Source organism: Oryctolagus cuniculus, chromosome 10, assembly GCF_051225735.1.
Source record: "Oryctolagus cuniculus isolate XC-2025 breed Fujian yellow rabbit chromosome 10, ASM5122573v1, whole genome shotgun sequence".
Taxonomy (NCBI): Eukaryota; Metazoa; Chordata; class Mammalia; order Lagomorpha; family Leporidae; genus Oryctolagus; species Oryctolagus cuniculus.
The window spans coordinates 29,575,292-29,597,013 of record NC_142876.1 but is presented as its reverse complement, the minus strand read 5'-3'; the positions used below and the strand labels follow the sequence as shown (position 1 = coordinate 29,597,013).

Below are 21,722 nucleotides of genomic sequence, written 5' to 3'. Positions count from 1 at the left end.
GGGGGCCCCTGCAGAGAAAGCTCCCCGTGCCCACGTCGGCAAGCAGCTGTCCACAGCTGCTCCGCAGAGGCTGCCAGCGAAGGGGGCTGGTGGAAAAACACAGCGTTCCTGACCCTCCAAGGATGGCATTGCGCTGGGAGCTCTTGCCCACCAAAGAAGTAAACGGAGAGAGCGTGAGCCAGGTGAACTGCAGGCCGCGAGGTGGGCTGCTGCGAGCTCCCACACTCCTAGCATCACCTGGAGAAGCAGCCCTCCTGAAGCCACCTTCAGAGTGCTTGAGATCGAGCTTCACGTCTACCTCCCAGCTAATGCATCTCCATCCAGCCCAACGGCACGACTCGGCACGGTCAGCCACTCCAGCACTGCTATGTCCACACATCCAGGGTCAAGGATAGGACAGGCAGCAAAACAGACGTGGCCCCTGCACTCGGGGATTTCACATTTCAGGGTGGAAGATGGGCCACACCCAAGAGAGGAATGAATGGAGACTCGGTCCCAGACAGTGTCGGTGCTGTGAAGAACACAGTGCAGTGCAATGCTGGAGTCCTAAATGACAGGGAGAAGCCGGCTGTGGGAAGATGGGAGGGAAGGGCCTTTCAGACGGAGAAAGCAGGTGAGCCCCAAACACCTGAGCTCAGTGGCTTCAAGAAACAAGAAGGTGGGGCCGGCATTGTGGTGCTGCAGGTCGAGCCACTGCCTGTGACAATCACGTCCCATGTGAGCACCGGTTTGAGTCCCGGCTGCTCCACTCCTGATTCAGCTCCCTGCTGTTGTGCCTGGGAGAGCAGCAGAAGATGGCCCAAGTCTTTGTACCTCTAACACCCACATGGGAAACCTGGCTGAAGCTCTTGGCTTCAGGTTTTGAGCTGGCATGGGCTGGGCTGTTGCAGTCATTTGGGGAGTGGACTAGCAGATGGAAGATCCTTCTTGTCTCCTTGTCTCTCTCTCCAACTCCACCTTTCAAATCAGTAACTTTTTAGAAAAAATTAATAAATAAAATCAGCAAACAGGAGCTACAGGTTGGGGTGCAGAGAGTGGGCGGGAGGTCAGAGAGGCAGGCAGAGGCCAGATCCCAGCATCCACAAAGCATTCTGCCTGATATGCCTCACTGCCTGCAGTGTCCCGTGATCACTGCAGAGAGAGGGGTCTCCTAGCTGCTGAGTGCGTGAATGGTGATGTGGACTGGCCACCAGCTGAGCCCCAGGGCTCCCACCATCCCTAAGGAAGCCCTATCTGTTCTCACCCGCTCTCTGCTTCCATACCCGTGCCCTCCCGATGTCCCCTCCACAGTGCCACAGAGCCCACCTGATGGCAATGGAGCAGCTAGTGTGACTGCCGAGCACCCGCCTGCCCACGCCCTAGGCCTAGCGCCATGTGCCAAGGACCCAAGGCTCAGCAACTCCCAGCCCAGCTCTCCAAAGCCCCAAGGTGAAGGCTTCTCCCCCTGCAAGCCCTGCTGTGACCACCTGAGATGCTTCTGATGGGCAGATTAATTCACACCGAGTGAAATGGAGACAAGCTTGGAGCTCGCCTGCTTCCTCCACCCCACCCCTTATCCATCTCAGGAATGAAGCTGTAGCCGGTGGCTTGGCAGATATTATTTATTCCAAGACAAAGGAGGACTTTGGTGTTGGTCTGAGGAGGGGGTGGCCCAGGGGGTCACCAGGGACCGGTCTGGGAAGAAGCCGAGGAAGAAGCAAATAAATATGGCACGTGTGCCCCAAACCCTCTACCAGCCACACACAGAGACGCTCGGCTGGGAGTCAGAGGGAGACACGTCCGAGATGCCACTTTCAAACTCCCCTGTCACTGTTCAGTTCTGCCCTGGGAGATTTCCAGGGTGAACCTCGTGTTGTGGGAATCTGGGGTGGGGGGGGTGGGGGGAGGAGGGACAGTGCCTCAGGAAGAAAGGCACACACTGGCTCCAGGAAATTCTTCAATCCCAAATCCTCAGAGCAGCGGCTGTGCCAAGGGGCCCTGCAGGCCCCGTCCGCACGATCAGGAGGCACCGAATATGCCACGTGTGGCTGGATGGTGGATTTTCTCCCAGTGGGACACAGCCGTCCCAGGGAGAAGTCACACCGCAGATGGCTCAGACCCTTGAGTCCCTTTCTCCCCAGGAGGGAGGCGGGGTTATAAATAGCCTGGACTCCTTCAGCCCTACACAAGCATAGATCCCCGCCCCCGCCCAGCCTCAGCCAGCTGGTCCCTCCGCACCCAAGTTCCCACAGCCTGCTAGGAGGAGGAGGCCAACTGCCCACCCTGTGCGGGGGCGGGGAACAAGACGACCCCGACACCTGCCAGGAATGTAGCTGCAGCCCCTTGGCCTCTGGAGTGGCATCGCTGGGAAAGGGGCAGGGAGCCAGCAATGTGACCAGGGCATCTTTCAGACCCCAGCAGCCGGGAAAGCGCAAGCTAGGAGCTCAGTGCCACCACGCAGTGGGAGAAGTTACAGGAATAACAACACACACGTGCTCTCAGTTTCCCCCATCTGAAGGATCCAGCTCTTGGGAATGCTGATGTGCTCAGCCTGAAAGTAAAAGGCAGGGTCACAGCCTTAACACTGGACCACATGAGGACGCCAGGTTCTGTGTCCTTCTCTAGGAATCCTAAGCATAGCCACAGAGACACAGCCTCTCCCCTCCTCACCAAACGAGAACTGCATCAGCCTTGAATTCCCAATACTGCGTGTCCCTGAAAGCAGTAAATTCTACAAAATATTCTTTTTTTAGGGGAGAGTGCGAACGCAGTTCCCCACTACCACAAATTCTGCAGTCAAGTTTCCCACATTTGGGGAAACTGCAGAGGTCAGCACATTTGGAGTGCAATGGATGAGCCTGGCCCTGGGCAAACCACCTTGGTGATCATGGGACCTCCCCTGCAAGATAAGTATACAAAATATTCTTACAGATCACTTCTAATGACACGCCATACCCAGCCTTATTTTAATAAGTTGCTGCCACACTGTAAATGACACTACAGATTGAAGGCTAAGAAATGTCCCAGAATATTCTGATTTGGGGAGAAAAAGTTCTCTTCGCAAGCATTCTGTTTATGGTGCCGAGGTTGGCGCTGGTAGGAAACAAGTTGCTGAAATCTAAGTGGCCAATTCACAGCTCTTTTTAATTAAGACACTTTGTTTGCTCAATGAAATACAAAGTAAAAAACATTTACTGAAAACCTATTCATTAATGTTTAATAGCTGTGTCAAACACTCGCAGCAACATTGATGCCAACACCCCCCATAATTGCTCATCTCTCTCATTTGCTATCCACAACAGCGCAGCGTTTGTGTCCAAGTGTAATTGATCCAAAATTAGGCTGCCTTTCAAAACTCTCTGTAAAACCTAATTACCAGGAAAACAGAGCCCTGGCATCCTGGGGAAGTGGGTGCTTCAGTGAGAGGAGCTACGAATTCATCTCGGCCAATCAATCCACATTATGTTACAAAAGCATCCAGAGAGACCTGGGGGACCACAGAGCTGGCAAACTGGGAGGTCCTCAGCCCCGCCTGTGCAGTGACAGTCCTGAGATTTTTAAGCCAAGGACGGGGATAGGAAATAAGCCACACTGGCTGGCAGGCATGGATTTGGAAAGTACCAGATAACGGGCCCCTACTGGGCTCAGGCTGTGGGGGTGGCATTGGTGACCTCAGACCCTCCAGGGCCTTGTCCAGGGAGCTGCCGGCACTGCAGCCGCGCAGGCGGACGTCGCTGCCAGCCCCGCGGGGCCTCTAACCCCGTGGCAAGCCAGGCCAGTTTCCTTCCCGAAGCCTGAGTTTGCTCATCTCTAAAAAAACGAGCCCTCCAGGGCCTCTCTCTCAGCCCCCAAATGCTGGGACCTTCTTGGCAGCAAACAGGAGGCTTTCTGCCTAGGAACTCTTGGGGACTGGGGGACAGGCCCCGGAGAATGAAGGGCCGGAGTGTTCGCAACTCTCACGCAGGTTCTACCCACTGGCAGCCCGCGCAGGGAAGAATGCTTGCTTTCAGCCCAGCGCCGACCTACCGGCGGGTTCTACCTCGCCGCCGGGGATTCATGCGCTAACCTGGCCAGGAAGGAACCCGGCCAAGCCACCGGGCTCCTCGGAGCGTGTCTCCAGGAGCTGGCCACAGCTTAGCTCCCTCTTTGCAGGGGGCATCCCTGCGCACCCCCTCTCTTCCTTTCGTCCCAGAAGCCCCCCGGAGCCCGGCCAGAGCCTTGCGAACTGCCCGGAGCAGGCGGCACCCGCCACCCAGCCCCAGCTCCCCTCGGCCCCGCGCCACCGAGCCGCAGGCCTGGGGCCCGGCCTTCGGGGCTCCGCGGCTCTCGAGGTCACCGAGTCGCCGCTCCGCTTTTCCTGGTTCTCTCCCGGAGAAGCCAGAGGAGCTGGCGGGTTAACAAAGCGGCACGGAGGCGGAGACGATTTGCTCTCCACGGAACAAGACGACGGGCTCACGCCGCCCGCGAGACGCACGCGGCGCCCGGGCGTTCCGCTAGGAAGCGACCCCCGCGCTGCTGTGCGCGGGCGACCGCGGCTGGGCCGGGTTCGGCTTAACTTCTCCGAAGCTCGGAGCAACTGCGTGCGAGCGCCCACGGCCCTCAACTTCCCCATCTGACAGCCCCAAGGATCGCAAGGTCCAGCCTGAGCGCCGCCTCGGGCCAGGGCCGCTCGGTAGCGACGTGCGGGATCCCAGCCTTGCTGGTCCCTTTCCTACCCAGTGCGGTGTGCGGGTGCCAGCGTCCCGGGAAACCGTCACTCTCCAAAAAAAGCTCCCACGCCTTCCCCGCAGACGCGCGGTAAAACTTTAGGCAGAAACCACCTGTGGCTGCTGACAAGCCCGCCCCGGCCCGACCCTAAGGCGCCGCCGAGCCCGGGACCGCACGCCGCACAAGTTCCCTTCCAGCCCCGCGCGCCACTCTGGCCGCGGTGCCAGCCAGGAGGCGCGGCGCCCGCTCGCTGGCTCGCTCTCCGCCGGCTCTCGCCTCCCTCCGCCTCCCTCCGCCTCCTCCCGCCGCATGGCTGCCGCACGGAGCCCCTGAATGGCCACCGCAGCCCCCCGCCCGCTGCCCGCCCAGCCCCGGGCACTCCGGCCCCTGCCGGCCTCCTAGCAACGGCCCCGCGCCCGCCTCCCGGCGCCACCGCCGCAGAGCCGCCTTCCCGGCGCCCCGCGACCTCCCGACCCGCCGTGGCAGCCGAGGTGCGGGACGACCGCGACCCGCCGGAGCCCCGCGCGCCCCGCCGCTCACCCCTGCGCGCCGCCCGCACTCGGCGCGGGGCCGCGGTCCTCGAGTCCTCCCGCGGCGCCGCCGCCGTCCGTCGGTCCCCGAGCGCCCGCACCGCGCCGGCCGCGCCGCTGTCAGAGTCTCGTGGCGGGGCTGCGCCGGCGGCTGTGGAGTCGAGCGGCGGCCGCGGGCGCGCGGGCAGCTCCGCCCTCCCGCGCCGCGCCCCCGCCCTCCTCGCGCCCCGCCTCCCCGCGCGCCGCTGTCAGCCCCGCGCCCCGCGCCCGGCGCCCGCGCCGCCAGCTCGGGGGGCGCACGGGTCGGAAGGGCCCGGATGTCTGCGGTCGCCTCTCGCTCGCGCCCGCCGCCCGCACGTGCACTTGCCGCGCCCGCCGCCCAGGCCCCGCGGAGCCGTCCCGCCCGCGGCCGTGGCCGGAGGGCGGCGCCGCGGGGGGCGTCCAGGACGCGCGCGGGGGCGGCGCGCCGCTCGGGGCCCCGCGTCCTTTTTCTTTCTCTGCCTCCTCCAGGATTTAAAGGGCCAGCCCCGGCCGAGGCGCGGGCCGGCGGCCGCCGTTTCACCGGTCTCCAGACGCCCTCTGCGGCCCGGCCGGACCCGCCCGCACGCGAGCGCACGCCCCAGACCGCGGGTATTTTTAGGGGCACGCCCGACCCGCGGCGGCGGGTTTGGCGCGGTCGCCTCGGTGCACGGCTATTTTTACGAAGTCTGACTGGGAGGGCAAGTCTGACAGCAGAGTCGCAGCTCTCCCATTCCAAAGCGGGGAGCACGGAGCGGGGACGAGAAGTTTCCCAAATGCTCTCGGGACCCCCGCGAGCGCAGCAAGCAGCCCGCTCGGCCCCGGAACTCGCGGGCCTGCAGCATCCCGGGGTCCCCATCCCTACGAGCGAACCCCGCCCGCAGCCGCTGAGCCCAAGGACCTCCTGCCCCATGCCAGCCGGGGCTCCCCGCTCTCCGCATCCCGCGCGCGGGGGACGGCCCGAGAGCCGTCTGCCAGGCAGCTTCCGAAGCAACCAATCAAAGCGCTATACAATCGGGGGGCGGGCCCTGGAGGGCTCGGCTCCGCCCCATCCTGCCGAGCCCCACCCCCGAGGACCGCACGGGAAAGGCACTGGGTTGTGCGGGGCGCGGAGCGGGATGGGCCCCGCTTCGGGAGAAACGGTCTCGGCCAGGAGTGATGGTGCTTGCGGCCGCAGGAGTGGAGGTGCGCCCGCGGGAGGTCCGGCTGCCCCCGCCCACGCACGCCGCATAGGCGGTATCCCTTGCCCTCGCTGGCGCGACCGCTGTGGCTGTGCACCCACACGTCCGTGGGACTTGTCTGGGCGCCTCCCTCAGACGGGGAAGGTCCGACGCGCGGGACGCCTAAGACCGGCGAGAGCGCAAACTGCTGCTGCTGCAAAAGGCATCCTTGGCACCGAGAGGGCCAGGGCTGCTGCTTCTGTCTCGGAAGTGTCTTTCGATGTTGAAGACACTCGGTGACGCCCTTCGCAGCTCCCTCCTGTCATTCCCTGAGCTGTTTCATCCGTTCGTTCGCTGGGGGACCATGCACCTTGCAGGGCAGCGCGGCGGGAGTGGCAGGGACGGGAAGCCGCACTGGAATAGGTTGTCCGGGCAGAAGGCTTGACACCACCCTCCCACCCTCGCGGGGCATCTGGAGCGCAGGGCCATTTGCCAGGCGGGCCCGGCTTTTCCCAGCGAGTAAATGTCACTCATTTATTCGTCCGAACAGCCACCCTAGCCAAACCACCCAAGGGCACACGGCTAAGAAATGTTCAGATCCGGGATGTCAGGTTTGCAAGTTGCTAGAGGTGCCAGAGGGCAAAACAGCATCCCTCACTTGGGACAGCCCGGCAGCCACCGACCTCCCAGCGCAGGTCGTGGGTCTCCTGTGCTATCCCGGGAGGTGCGCCTCGCTTCCTTTCTTTCAGGGTCTGCAGCAGTGTGCCCTACTGCTGACCCAGCCCATGGAGTCATGCTCCTAAGCAGAGCCTGGGAGGGGCATTTTAGGGCGCCCTGGAGGATCTGAGCCCTGGCCTGCAGGGAAAGGGTGTGAGGGCAGCTACAACCACGGGAAAGGTATTTCGTTTGAGAAAATTAGAAATGGCTCTAAATCAGAAATGTCTCCGCCCAGCTGTCACCCAGGGGAGATGCAGGGCAGCTGAAGATCTTGAGCTGTGGAAGCAGGGAGGGTGCCCTGTCCCGGGGTCCTGAACTGGATCACCAGAGGCAACACTTAGCAATTAAGAGCAATCAATCACCATGAGAATGGCCGGCTTGAGTATTCTAGAGTACTTTTGAAAAGAAAGCTGTTTACACTCTGCTGATGATCATTATCTTTTTCCGCACAAGACTTAGTGCTCCTTGTCCATCTTGGTACCCAGAGTGCTTAGCACCTGGTAGGTGCTCATGGAAAGATCCGCTGAATGAGCAAAAAGCCATGGTAGAATCTGGAAGTTAAGTGTGGTGACACAAAATGACACAGATCTCGAGCGCTTTGTGAGACTCATTTGCAATTGACTTGTTTGGATGTAGGTGCAAATGGTAACATTTGCTTTGCCATGATTAATAGGATCCACTGCCAGCCCTATAACCTAGAAACGAAGGTCATTTAATTCCTCACTGCTTCCACTCCAAATCTATGATAGGGGAATGATAATGAGGCCTTCTCCACTGCATGGGGACGCTGGAATGATAGGTGAGAAAAGGTGTGGACAAGTGTTACGTGATGAGCAGCATTTCCTAAGGGAGTACCAAGCATCAGGCTCTCATTGTACATTGTCAATATTACTTATCGTTCTATGTTTTAAAGAAATGATCCAGAATTGGGTCCAAGAAGTTATCTGTTTCCCAAAGCTGTCGAAAGGGGTTTAACATTTTCATTGCTCCTTCTAGAATCAGAACCCATGGCCCCTGTTGCAATGCTTTCCTCGTGACGACTGTACAGCGCATTTTGTTATTACCATTGCATAGATGAGAAATCTGATCTCAGAAGCTGTGATAATGACCAAGGACCCACACAGCTGGATAGTGGCAGAGGCAGCATCTGGACGCAGCTTTCTGAGTTCAGAAGGTCAGGAGCATCCTACCCTCGATGCTGCCTCTGGAGGAGGAAGGGGGAAGGAGCCTCGGGGAATCAGAGCTGAAGAGAAAGCAAGGTCCATGGCCCTTGTCACCTAGCGGACAGCAGGACTGCTAAGGTTCAGTCTACTAAGATGCACTTCCTGGAGCCTTTGTGTTGGATGTCTCTCTGTCTCTCTCTCTCTCTCTCTCTCTCTCTCCCTCTCCCTCTCCCTCTCCCTCTCCCTCTCTCTCTCTCTATTATTTCTTTAATTGACAGATAAAATTATATGAATGTATCATACACAACATTGTGGAATAACCATTTCAGACTAATTAGCATACACATTACCTGATGTAGTTATCATTTTTGTGGTTTTTAATCTTTATTTTGAAATAACTTCAGATTTCCCGAAAAGTGACACAGATGGTGTAAAGAATATATGCATATCTTCACCCAGATTCCTTAAATGCTAACATTTGGCCATGTTGCTTTATCCTGCCATCTCTCTCTATATGTATACATTTTTTTCTTAATCATTGGAGCATAAGCTGAAGACATGATGTTCGTCTGTGGACAAATTCTTCAATGAGTGTTTTCCAACAATAAGAACATTCTCTTACATAACAATCAAAATCAATGTGGTACTATTGTCTAATCTAAACCATATGTAGATTTCACTGACAGTCTCTCATTAATGGCAAAAATGATGAATAAATAAATTCTGGTCGGGATCCATTCTAGGATATTACATTTGTATTCAGTTATTGTAACTGCTGAGAGCTTTTTTTTGAATTATTGTATATAAATTGTATCAGTTTTGCTTCTTATTTTAATGGCCATGCATATATGGCCCATATCGGGTAGCAGCTCTCTCCTTGACCTAACTTGAGGCAGTCTTCCTTGAACCCTTCTCTTGACTGGGTTCTCACTCTTGGGACGTCTCTTCCGTCTCTCTGGTCCAGTTGTAGCAAGAATCCTGCTAAGTCAGTTTAGTGAGAATCCCCTCACCCTTGATATCTGATCAACCTCAATGTTTGATCAAATTCCTCACCCTCACCCTTGATATCTGATCACATTGGCCTGCCTTTACCAAGAATCCTGTTGGGTCAGTTTAGCAAGCATCCAGCTACCCTTGATGTTGTTTCTGGGTACTTTTCCTTCCACTCAGGACTCCCGACTCTGCTCATTGTCCCCAGATCCCCCGTTGCCCTTGGTGACAACCCCCCCCCCCGCAGTCCTCTTGTTGTATAGGATTGAACAGCCCAGCTTACTACTTTAACAAGTATCAGAATGTTTTTTCTTTAACAGGGCCAAATAAAGTGTGGGACAACTTAAAACCCACTTGTAATCACTCCCCAACTGTACCCAGTATTAATCATTGATATTTTCCATGTATGCATGGAATCCAGGCATACAGCCACCACTGCCCCCATGGGGCCAGCCTCCCCTAGAACATGTGGAGGATCTGCAACTTTGCTTTCAGGTCCTCCCGAGTTCTTCCTCAGTGGCCAGGATGCCTCCAACTGCTCCCAGCTTGGCCATGACACCCTCCTCCTTTGGCTCTTCCCCCACAGACTCCGGTCACCATCCCTAGTAACTCACCAGGGAGAAGCTGCTGTGGCTGGGCCAGGGCCTTACACACACCTGTCCTTCTGTCTGTCACACCAGGACTACAAAGGCTGCGCAGGTGACAGAGTTCATGATGGGTTGGCAGGGCTCGAGGGAACTGGAAGATAAGACTGAAGAGTAGGGCTGCTCCTAGTGTGACTCCCCCATATTGCAGGGGTCCAGGCCCCCCTAGGGAGCCCCTTGATGGCAAACCCCTGTTTCCAACCTAGCTCCCCCGCATTCGGGAACACTGCTTGTCCAGAGACAGTTCATCTACTCTTTGATGCGACTCCCCACGGGGGAATGAACCCCTAACCTCAGGGAAGGACTTACTTGGGATGCCCTTGCCTTCCCCCTCCCAACACACATTTTGGCAAGCCTCGGCCAGTCAAGCCACCTAAAGTCACATTCGGGGGCAGTAGACTGGTCACCAGCACAACACTCTGGTGGCGGTCATCAGCATTCCAGGTTCAGCTGAACATCCAAGCCTGCCAGGGCAGGGAAGGCCCACTGCCAAGTACAGCCACCTACAAGGTCCCCCACCACCACCCCTCGCAACGTGAGTTGCAGGGGTGCCTATGTGTGCTTCCAACAGCTCAGCAAGTAATTGCTGAACCGTGTGTGTGTGTACACGTCCCCCTGCACCGTCCAAGGACAGTTCTGAGAGATGATTCAGTCCGAACCTGAAAGGATCAGAGACAGTTTGCTGAGTTCCTCCAAGTTCTTCAAAAGGCCAGATGTTCCTTCCCTTTGTCCCTCCTCCCCCTGGATTGACATTGTCTCACTGGCCTGCCCCCTTCCCCCATGAGATTTCTCTTGGTTAGCCAAGCATCAGGTCAGGGCTGTGCAATTATCAGAATGTGATTAAACCTTCAAGGAAGAGCCTTTACCCTGTGCAAGAATGACTGCTTTGTCCAGGATGTGCAGGGCACCAGGCAAATATTTGTTCCAGAGTTCCTGCCTGTATAAACAATTAGATTTTTTTAATGCACTACAAAACTCATGACCCAGTGAGAAGTACAGTGATTTAATGATAAAGACTTAGAATAATGGGTAGAGAAGAGGTATTTCCATATTTATTTGCATAAATGCCATCAGTCTGTTTTAAAGAGCGTTGATAATGTCCAGGCACATCTCTTCCTGCTCCTGTCCGAAAGCCATGTTTTCATTTTCTTTCTTGTCCACTATTGCCAGGTGCACCGTTCTTGGCTAATTCCAACCTGTAGCAAGAGAGTCCACAGAAATGCAGACATTCCTCACCAGGCATGGCTCTTCAGAGCCTGTTTGTATTGCAACAATGTAGCTCTTCTTGCCTCTGCAGCTCCCCCGGGCCTTTTGCTCCTCCTGCCCCACACTGCATCGTTTCTGTGCTTCACTGGTGAGGACCTCAGATGCAGGTCTCAGAGCATGCAGGAAACCGGTGGCATCACCAGTCCCCAGTACCATTTGGAGGTAGATTGCACAAGGGCACTTCAGGAAGTTCATGGAAACCAGAATAAAAGATCATTGTGATGCCAAATGTGGCCCAATCCACACATGCAAGAGGTCTTCAGAGAGTTGATGAAAAATGCAACTATGAAAAAACTATGTATGTATAGATTCCAAAAAATGTTTGCTCCAGGACTGGCATTGTGGTGCAGAGGGCTAAGCCGCAGCTTGTGACAATGATCAACATTACAAACATCCGATTTGAATCCAGCTTCCAATCCAGCTCCCTGCCTATGCACCTGGGAAGGCCAGCAGAAGACAGCCCAAGTACAAGGGTCCCTGCCACCCACATGGGAGACTTGGAGTTCTGGGCTCCTGGCTTTGGCTGTCCTATCCTTGGCTGTTTTGACCATTTAAGGAGTAAACCAGTGGATGGAAGATTTTTGCTGTGTATGTGCGTGTGTGTGTGTGTGTGTGTGTGTCTCCCTCCCTCTCTCTCTGTAACTCTGCCTTTCAAATAAAATACATCTTTAAAGAAACTGCACTAAACAAACATATTTTCATGAACTTTTTTTTAAAGATTTATCTATTTATTTGAAAGTCAGAGTTACAGAGAGGCAGAGAGAGAGAGAGGTCTTCCATCTGGTGGTTCACTTCCCAGGTGGCCGCAACAGCTGGAGCTGCGCCGATCCAAAGCCAGGAGCCAGGAGCTTCTTCCGGGTCTCCTACATGGGTTCAGGGGCCCAAGGACTTGGGCCATCTTCTACTGCTTTCCCAGGCCATAGCAGAGAGCTGGATTGGAAGTAGAGCAGGCGGGTCTTGAACCAGTGCCCATACGGGATGCCGGTGCTTCAGGCCAGGGCTTTAACCTGCTGTGCCACAGCTCTGGCTCCCATTTTCATGAACTTTTTGAAGTACCATTGTGTAAATATAAAACAGCACATCTTCTACCCATGTGTTCTCTTAAACATAAGAACTGCATCCCAGAATGTCACCTGTTTTGACACTGGATAGTGTCCTCCCCCCGCCAAACTCATGTCCATCTGGAACTGGTGAATGTGGCCTTATTTCACAATACTTTGGTCTGTAGAAGCACAATCAAAGTAAGGTCACAGTGGGTTAGAGAGCTTAGAGAACGAGTCCTAAACCTAACGGGTGCTGTCCTTATAGGGAGAGGGAGGGTTGGCACCAGAGGCACACAGCAGAGATGCCATGTGCCCACAGAGTGCAGCGGTGCCTCACACGCCAAGGAATGCCATGCACTGCTCAGTCACAGAAGCTAGGAGAGGAGCATGGAGCGGATTCTCACTCAGAGCCTCTGGAAGGCAGCAGATCTGCTGAAACCTCGACTTTGGACTTTTGATCTCCAGAACTACGAGCAGTCTCGGCTGTTTGGAGATACCACGCTTGTGGTGAGTTTTGTTTTGCTGGGACAGCAGCACACGCCGTGTTCTACAGCCACCAACACAGGAGAGCGTAGGCAAGCGGCGGTGGGCAGAGCGAGGTGGAGTGTCTGCCCGAGGTCAGGCGTGGTGTGAAACCAGTGTGGAAAAGCATGACGTTGGCTGGAGGCCAGAGAGAACATTGATGTGAAAGGCCCACGGGCCCTGCCAAGCCATCCCAGGAAAGGGCCACAGCCACTGCTGGAGGAGCTCCTGACCCAGGACAGGGCACCTGCCCGGGGCATGGGGCGATGGCCAAGTGTTAAGGTACAGCTTTGCCAAGCTTGTTTTTTTTTTTAATTTTTTTTTATTTTTTGACAGGAAGAGTGGACAGAGAGAGAGAGAGAGACAGAGAGAAAGGTCTTCCTCTGCCGTTGGTTCACCCTCCAATGGCCGCCGTGGCCGGCGTGCTGCAGCCGGCGCACCGCGCTGATCCGATGGCAGGAGCCAGGTGCTTCTCCTGGTCTCCCATGGGGTGCAGGGCCCAAGCACTTGGGCCATCCTCCACTGCACTCCCGGGTCACAGCAGAGAGCTGGCCTGGAAGAGGGGCAACCGGGACAGAATCCGGTGCCCCGACTGGGACTAGAACCCGGTGTGCCGGCGCCGCAAGGCGGAGGATTAGCCTAGTGAGCCGCGGCGCCGGTCCAAGCTTGTTTTAATGTACATTTTAAACATACAGGCTCATATTTTTTTCATAAGCGTTCTGGCCATTAATATCTCTTTCTTTGTGATTGCGTGTTTGTGCCCTCTGCCATTTTCCCATTGGCTGTTGATCTCTGTGCGCATCAGAGTTCTCTGTGCCAGGAGGATACTAACCTTCTGACTGACACAAAGGCTGCAAATGTTTTTATTGTTTTGCCAGTCACTTTTAATTTTTTTTTGCTGATGTCTTTAATATTCTAAGTTCCCCAATCAATATGTTACCTCTTTAAATGTCTAATAATACATAATTATATTAGGTTAAAAATTAAATTCCCTTCCACATCCAGAGAATCCCAAAATTTGTCTCTAATCCCCAAAGACTTTAACAAAGTGCTGCTTGCCTCCCAAACTCTTCCCTCTGCGTTTCCATGCAGAGTCCTTCAGAGGCGCCCAGGTTTCCAACTTTGCCGGGTTAAGTTCTTTGTCCCTGGAAGCTGAACTGAGATACCGTGCTTTCTCAGACAGTGTTGTATTTGAAACAGCTGCCCAGCTCTGAAACAGATACACGCTTACCTCTATTTTCTTCCGATGTGTTTATTCTCACAATTAAATCTGGAAATAATCCAGAATATATGTATGATGTGAGTGAAGAATCATTTCACTTCGTTTTTCCAGGTAGTTAGACATGATGTAAAAGTGTGTTCCATAATAAAAGAAATGACCAAACACACGCAAAAGGTGGACATTGCAAAGTTAGCTGGAGAAATAGCCACCTGATGCGGCTGTCACATAGGTGCGATTGCTGGAAACAGAAGTGAGTTCAGAACAGACGGCAGTTGGAAACCAGTGTTTGAATCTGTAGGTGAGGAGACTGAGGGGTGGGGGGAGAGGAAGTCCCCGACCTGAGCTGCACAGGACAGGTGGGAACCTGAGGGCGAGTCAGGGGGTGAGGGGGGCGCTGCCATGACTCGGGGGATGGGACTCAGGCAGAACTCAGGAGGGTGGTGAGGGAGGGGGGCAGACAGGAGTTGGGCTCAGGAGAGAGCTGGATGCCAGTGAGCGGCAGCTGGACTCACACAACCGAGTTCCATGGGGAGGGGGTCTGAAGGTGGGGTTCTTCTGAGAATAAAACTCACTCAATGAGGGCTGCTGTAGTACACTGGCTTAAGCTGCTGCCCGCAATGCTGCCATCCCATGTGGACACTGGTTTGACACCCAGTTGCTCAATTTCTGATCCAGCTCCCTGCTAATGGCCTGGGAAAGGTGAGGATGATGGCCCAAGTGCTTGGGCTCCTGCCACCCATGTGGGAGACCCCGAAGAAGCTCCCGGCTCCTCGCTTCAGCCTGGCCAGCCCTGGCTGTCGTGGCATTTGAGGAGTGAACCAGTGGATGGAAGATCTCTCTCTCTGTCTCTCCTCTCTAACTCTGCCTTTCAAATAAATAAAATAAATCTTAAATAAAAAACTAACTTATTAATTGGATGTCATTGTTCTTCCCACTTCTCCATCTGTGTGCTCAGGTGAAAGGTGGAAAAAGTTTTCCTTTCTTCATTTTACAGATGAGGAGGGCCCGGTGTTGTGGGTAAAGCCACCACCTATGATGCCAGCATCCCATAAGGGTGCCAATTAATATCCTGGCTGCTTTACTTCTGATTCAGTTCCCTAATAAAGGCCTGGGAAGGCAGCAGAAGATGGCTCAAGTGTTTGGGCCCCTGCACCCACGTGGGAGACCTGGAAGAAGCTCCTGGCTCCTGGATTTGACCTGGGCCCAGTGCTGGCTGTTGCGACCATCTAGGGAGTGATCCAGCAGATGGAAGACCTTTCTTTCTCCCCCCCACCCCGCCACTCTGTAACTTTAACTTTCAAAATTCTCTCTCTCTCTCTCTCTCTCCCCCCCCCACTCTGTAACTCTAACTTTCAAAATAAGTAAGTCTTTAAAAAATTATAGATGGGAAAACTGAAATTTGGGCAGTCGGCAACTTGCCCAAAAGCAACAGGAGAGCTGGGTCCCCATTTGTGGCACCAGGGGTGGAAAAGTAGGTGGCAGGGGCCTGGGACTCTGCTGCTCCTCTTTGAGCCCGGTGAGCTCCCCCTCGCCTGTGTGCATGTAGGTGGGTGTACGTGGGGTAGGTGGCACCCGCCGTCTTTCTGTCTTGGGAGGTGGTGATAAACACCCATGCTCTCTGGGTGGCTTCCTCTTCCCAAATAAGCAATCATATGACACCATGTCTGAAAGCCCAGAATATTTCCTGTCGCCTTTGGCCCGGTGCCCTGCCTGATGCAAACCTGGAACCATTAGAGCCACCCCAGCGGTCCATTTCCCTCCACCCCGGTCTCCAGCGCCGGGACCCATGGAGCAGCATGAGCTCACCGTGCTGGCCTGCTTGGCACCAGCTGCAGGGACAAGCTGGCCCTTCTTCTGCCAGCGAAAGCCCAGTGGCTGAGCCAGTAACTTCGGACCTCTCCAGCACACTGGCTCAGCCACGCTACCAGCATGGGGCTCTGTCCCTCCCAGGGATCTGATCTGCCCACCGAGACCCCCATCTGAGGGTCCACCATTCCCACAGAGGAAGTTACCTTCTCTAGGAACATGACCTTTTCTCTAAGTTGCAAATAAGCCAGCAACAGTGCAGGGAGTGAAAGGAGACCTAGAAGTTTCTGACCTACAGAAATCAACTCATCCTTTGGGGTCCCCTGGACGGGTCACCTGCTCTGTGACTTCCTACCCAAGTTCCACGAGACAGCACCAGCCACTGCTTCTCCCCACTTGTATCACACCTTCAGAACCCTTGCTGCCTGAGAGTACAGTGGTTCCATCTGTGCCAGACCTGACGGATGGGCTGGGATTGCCTGGGAGCTGTCTCAGGAAGGAGGCTGGGGCCCCAGAGAGGAGGCGTCCATCACCCATTAGGAAAGACTCAGCTGCACTGAGCAGTGGCCAGGCACCGCACGCCTGTGTCCACCTGTGCAACTGCCCCCATGGCCGTGTGAGCACTGCGGGTCAGAGCTCCACTTGCTCATCTTCAGATCTCCAGGAACTGGTCCAGTCCTGGCGCTTAGTAGGTGCTCAGGAAATGCTTTGCTGAGTGAATGACTGGTTGGAAGACTCCCTAATCCTCCCCACCCAGGGGGAAGCAGATGCACTCAGACACTCCCTCTAGCCTTGCCTCCCGAGCCCCTCCCCCAGGGATGCCTCGCCTTCTCTGGACCCTCGGTGTCTCTCCTGGAATCCTGTTCCTGGTGACAGCTTATCTGACAATATCTTTTCACAGCTTCAGCTGCATGGCTCCAAAATATCAACCTGAAGTTAGCCACGATAGCATCTCCTGTAACTCACGGTGTGCCTGGCACGTTGGCACCTGCAGGCAGTTAGTGACCCCTGACTAAATGAATGACTGTGCCATCTCTGGTCGTCTTTCACTCCTCTGCTTTTTATAAATTTTGATATATTTACTTAAAAAACAGGGAGATATACAGGAAGACAAATTTGAAAGACAAATGTACAGGAAGAGAGAAATCTCCCATCTGCTGGTTCACGTCCCAGATGTCCACAACAGCTGACGCTGGGCCAAGTCACAGCCAGGAGTTAGGATCTCAATGTGGTTCTTCCTTGCAGGGGAAGGAACCAAGTGTTTGAGCCTCCCAGGGAGCAGAACCAGGACTCAAACCCAGGCACTCAGCCGTGGGATACAGGAGACCAAAGTATAGTGTCTTAACTGCTGATTACACTTCTGCTTTTAAAATACCATTTTTTTCGGTTTAATATGTGCTAGCTGGTGGATTGCCCCATTGCATAAATATATCGGATTTCCTCTTCTCAATCAGAGGTCATCCTAACTGAATTCATAAATATGAATGGAGCACAGAGTTGTAAGTCAGACTGCTCCACACAGTTCAGATCACTTAGACGGTGAAGACTCTGAGACCCTAATCCTTGACAGAGTCGCTGTCTCCTCTTCCTGTTTAAACACCTTCGTCCACTCCATCAACAATCATTTTCAGAGTGAAATATTTAATAATAACAACCATCACAGATAAGTTCTGGAAGAGTGCAGAACAACCCGTCTTCCTTCATGTCTGGATCTCCGGTGTATGTTTGTGTGAGCTTTTCTATAAAACCAGTGTCAAAGATGGACAGAACAGGCAGGGCCACCCGCCCGGACTCACTGGACTTCAGTTACTAACCTCTGACTGTGTGCCTTAAGTAAGCGTCACCAGTGATAGAAAAACAGGGGACACAGCCCAGTGCCTGCGACCTCCCCCACAATGCTCTAGAGCTGAGCACACCCTCACATACTGTCAGAGCTCTGGCTGTGTCTCACCTGAGCCAGGAGCGTGGATTTTTCTAGACACCTAGAGCTTAACCCTACAGACACTGGAACTTCAAATGTTCACATCTTGTTGCCAGTATTTGAAAGCAACTTCCTGGGGCCGGTGCTGGGGGGCAGCAGGTTAAAGCCCTGGCCTGCAGTGCTGGCATCCCATATGGGGTGCTGGTCAGTGTCTGGATGCTCCACTTCCAATCCAGCTCCCTGCTAATGCACCCAAGGAGCAGCTGGAAGATGGCCCAAGTCCCTGAGCCCCTGCACCCATGTGGAAGACCCGGAGGAAGCTCCTGGCTTCAGATCGGTTCAGCGGTAGCTGATTTGGAGAGTGAACCAGCGAATGGAAGACCTCTCTCTCTCTCTCTCTCTCTGCTTCTACCTCTCTCTGCAACTCTTCATTTTTTTCAAACAAAGTAAAATAAAATCTTTAAAGGGAGCTAGATTCCCAAAACCTATCACACGCCCATTCGGGAGGCAGAAAACACTCAGGGCACCTGACCCTCTTCTTGAGGATGCAGAGGTCTCTTCTCAGGCACAAACCCTAGCGAGCCCAGGGGCACTGAGGTTTGTGGGGCGCTGCCGCGCTGAGGGGCCTCGCAACGCCATGGGTTTCGTGTCCTCCCATGTAAGTTTAGAAGTTCGCCCGCCTCCCTTCCGACTGTGGGGCCGGCCTGGCTGCATATTGCTGGTCTTCCCATTTCTTTTCACTGTTCTGCTCCTCATGAGAGCAGCTGTGGCCCCTGGCTGCTGTTTCTCCCACACTCTTCTCTGCCACCTTCCCTTTGGCCCAAGTCATGCCCTGGGTTGGCTTTGCAGCCAGCGACCTCACCAGAGGCCACGCCCGCGGAAGGGACCCACACTTGCGCCTCTGCTCTGCTCTGCTCTGACACAGCTCTCTTGAAATTCTTGATCATTCCATCTCTGGGTTCTCGCTTTCTAAGCTTGCACAAAGCAGGCAGCATGCTCAGGGCTAAGGATAATGATATGCACACATTTGAGGCTACAGCACTGGTCTCTGTCCCCAACCAACCGCCCCACTCACACTGGTGTCAGCGGCGCCCACGATGCGGCCTTCACAGTCCCCCTCACCTGTCCCTTTGTGTCTCGCTGAGCCCCCAGGCATCCTAGGCATGCATGGACTCCGTACTCAGTATCCCCACATCCAGGCTGAAGGTCAGGGAGGCTGCTCTTCCCCCTCAAACCAGACGACAATAACACATCCCAGAGACATCATGCCCAAGGAGCTGCACTGTGCCCTTTGTGACACCTGCTTCTCAAGATGTCAGGGAAAGAAGGAGGGCTGTGGGTCAGGGTTTCCACCCAAGGATGCAGGGACCCCAAGAAAAGCAGGGACTGCAGAGGAACAATGGGCTCTGCTTCCAGGGTCCAGACCGGGGCGTCTGCGGCTCCACCGCTGGGCTCCTCGGCCGCCGCTCAGGGCATGATGCCGCAGGGGTGCAGGTCACGGCTCTGGTCACCCGGAACCACTGCTCTGCTCTGGACCACACGAGAGCCAGGTCCCGCCCAGTTCCATTCATAGTGACACTCGTTCCCATCGTGCTCAGTAGCCCCCACAAATAAGAATCTGGAGCCTGATAAAGAAACTCTTTTGGCTGGAGAAACGCTCACTGCCCAGCCCAACCAGCCCGGAAGCGTGTCCGAGCGTCGGTGTCTGTTAACAGCGAGACCCCTGTGGTCATTCAGACACAGTAAGGACATTCACATTTCCCAGTTTGTGAAATCAAGTGGGCGGAACCAGTTTACAATAAGGCATTTTATATTGTGTCATCATTTTTTTCTAGATTTTTAGTATTCTCTCCCCCCCAAAAAGAGCAAAATCCTGTGTTTCAAACAGCAAATCAGATGCCCATAAAAATATGACGAAGACAACAAAATATTTCTTAAAACTGGCCCAGGGCCGGCGCTGCGCCTCAATAGGCTAATCCTCTACCTGTGGCTCCTGCACACCAGGTTCTAGTCCCAGTCGGGGCGCCGGATTCTGTCCCAGTTGCTCCTCTTCCAGTCCAGCTCTCTGCTGTGGTTCGGGAGGGCAGTGGAGGATGGCCCAAGTCCTTGGGCCCTGCACCTGCATAGGAGACCAGGAGAAGCACCTGGCTCCTGGCTTCGGATCAGTACAGTGCGCCAGCCGCAGCAGCCATTGGGGCGGGGGGTGAACCAGTGGAAAAGGAAGACCTTTCTCTCTGTCTCTCTCTCTCACTGTTCACTCTGCCTGTCAAAAAAAAAAAAAAAAAAAAAAACCTGGCCCAGAAATGGAAATGGCCCCCTGGAAACAACAGCTCCCTGGACGTTTCAGGGGTCCCGAGCAGACTGGGATGACCCTGGGGTACTGACATGGTGCATGTACCGTGGGTCTGTTACTGCCTCCTGAAGTCACTCATTGCCATGAGGGTCCACTGCCAAGGCGCTCTATGGAGACTGTTTCTGCCGATGGCCCAGGGCACCTCAGAAGGCCCTACCCCGGGGTGGACGTTGGGCACAGCAGCCGATGCTGCTGATGACATCCACATCCCCTGTTGGAGGGCCTGGGTTTGGGTCCCACGCTCACTTCCAATGCCAGCTTCTGCCGATGTGCAGCCTGGGAGGCAGCAGGGGAAAGATCGAGTCCTGGGTCCCTGCCATCCACCTGGAGACCTGGCTGCAGTTCTGGGTTTCTGGCTGCAGCCCGACCAAGCCCTAGCTGTGTGGGCATTCCAGGCGGAAGATCTCTCTGTGTGTGTCTCTGTCTCTCTGCCTTGGCGGAGTGGTCCTCAGACCTCTGACCCCTCCGTGAGCCACTCTCACCCTCAGTTTCCAGGACCCCAAATGCGCTCCCTCCTCCTCTCTCACAGAGGAAGGGCCCTCTGGGGCCGCCTTGAGAAGGTGGCCAGCCACAGCCCGAAGACGAGCCGTCCCCGCGTCTGTCCTCGCACTCCCTTTGTTCATGTTTTTCCTCTTTCCTCTGAAGAGCATTTTGTCTATTTTTGGTTCACTTTTAATAAAACAAATACAAGGGTACTTCAAAAAGTTCACGGAAAATGGAATTAAAATATGTGTTTATTTTAATGCAAATGAGGTTGAAATCCGTACGCGTCGTGTTTCCATAAAACTCACTTTCCACTGACATTTTGAAGTCTCCTTGTGTGAACACGCACGATGCTTGGAAGAGAAGAAAGGCCGAGGAAACTCTGAGGGCTGGGATCAGATCCTGAGCATCTCTCTACCCAGCCCCCTCTTTCCCATTGTGTTCTTCCAGCACCTGGCTGTGCCCCCCCCCACACACACACACACTCAGCGCTCAGCAAAATGTCTGCTGGGGTGGGGCGGGGGGCGCAGAGTGGAGTTTGGCCCAACAGCTTAGCTGCTACTTGAGATGCCAACATCCTACATCTGAGTGCCTGGACGCAAGTCCTGGCTCAGCTCCTGATTCTAACTCCCTGCTCATGTGCACCCTGGGAGACAGCAGGGGGTGGCTTCAGTCCCTTCCATCCCAACAGGAGACCCGGATTGAGTTCCAAGCTCCTGGCTTCAGCCTGGCCCAACCCCAGCTGGTGCAGGCGTTTGTGGGGAGTGAACCAGCAGATGGGAGATCTCTTTCTCTCTTTCTTTCAAATAAATAACATTAAATTGAAAATGTTTGATGAAATAAAGTGCCAGCTTGATTGGGAGGGAGAGGAAAGCATTCATGACCCTGTGGGTTTCCAGCCCTGCAGGCCCTGACATCTCCCGGCATCCCATGGGCCGCCAAAACTTGCCAAACACATTACCCGTGACGTCACAGGGTCACCAGCAGGGCACACGGGGTGTGGTCAACAAGAATTCCTAATTTTGTAAATTGCACCATGCCTTGGTGCACACACCCATGGGTGGGGGTGAGGCAGAGGAGGGAAGGAGAGGCAAAGGAGACATTTCCTGGGAGTAGAATCCCAAGGCCTTGCAGATGGCTCACAGGCCCAGGGCTGGCTCTGGGTGAAACCGTGCAATCGGAAAGTCCGTTCTCACTG

General features: G+C 54.9%; 1 protein-coding gene and 1 non-coding gene across 6 annotated transcripts in view; both read right to left on the bottom strand.

The window, feature by feature from the left end:
- The window catches only part of ZBTB7C (zinc finger and BTB domain containing 7C), a 310,443-nt gene extending 304,279 nt beyond the window's left edge, over nucleotides 1-6,164 (bottom strand). The window contains exon 1 of one of the 5 annotated variants that reach the window (XM_089305133.1): nucleotides 5,227-6,164. In XM_089305133.1, coding sequence (XP_089161259.1) covers nucleotides 5,227-6,147 — 921 coding nt within the window. In that variant the 5' untranslated portion in view covers nucleotides 6,148-6,164. The remainder of the gene's footprint in view (nucleotides 1-5,226) is intronic. The other 4 variants (XM_089305134.1, XM_089305135.1, XM_051851243.3 and 1 more) reach the window with 4 other exon arrangements.
- On the bottom strand, nucleotides 2,730-2,893 carry LOC127492583 (U1 spliceosomal RNA). Its single transcript, XR_007922091.3, has one exon. It is a non-coding gene; the product is annotated as a U1 spliceosomal RNA (small nuclear RNA).
- Nucleotides 6,165-21,722: the final 15,558 nt, after the last annotated feature.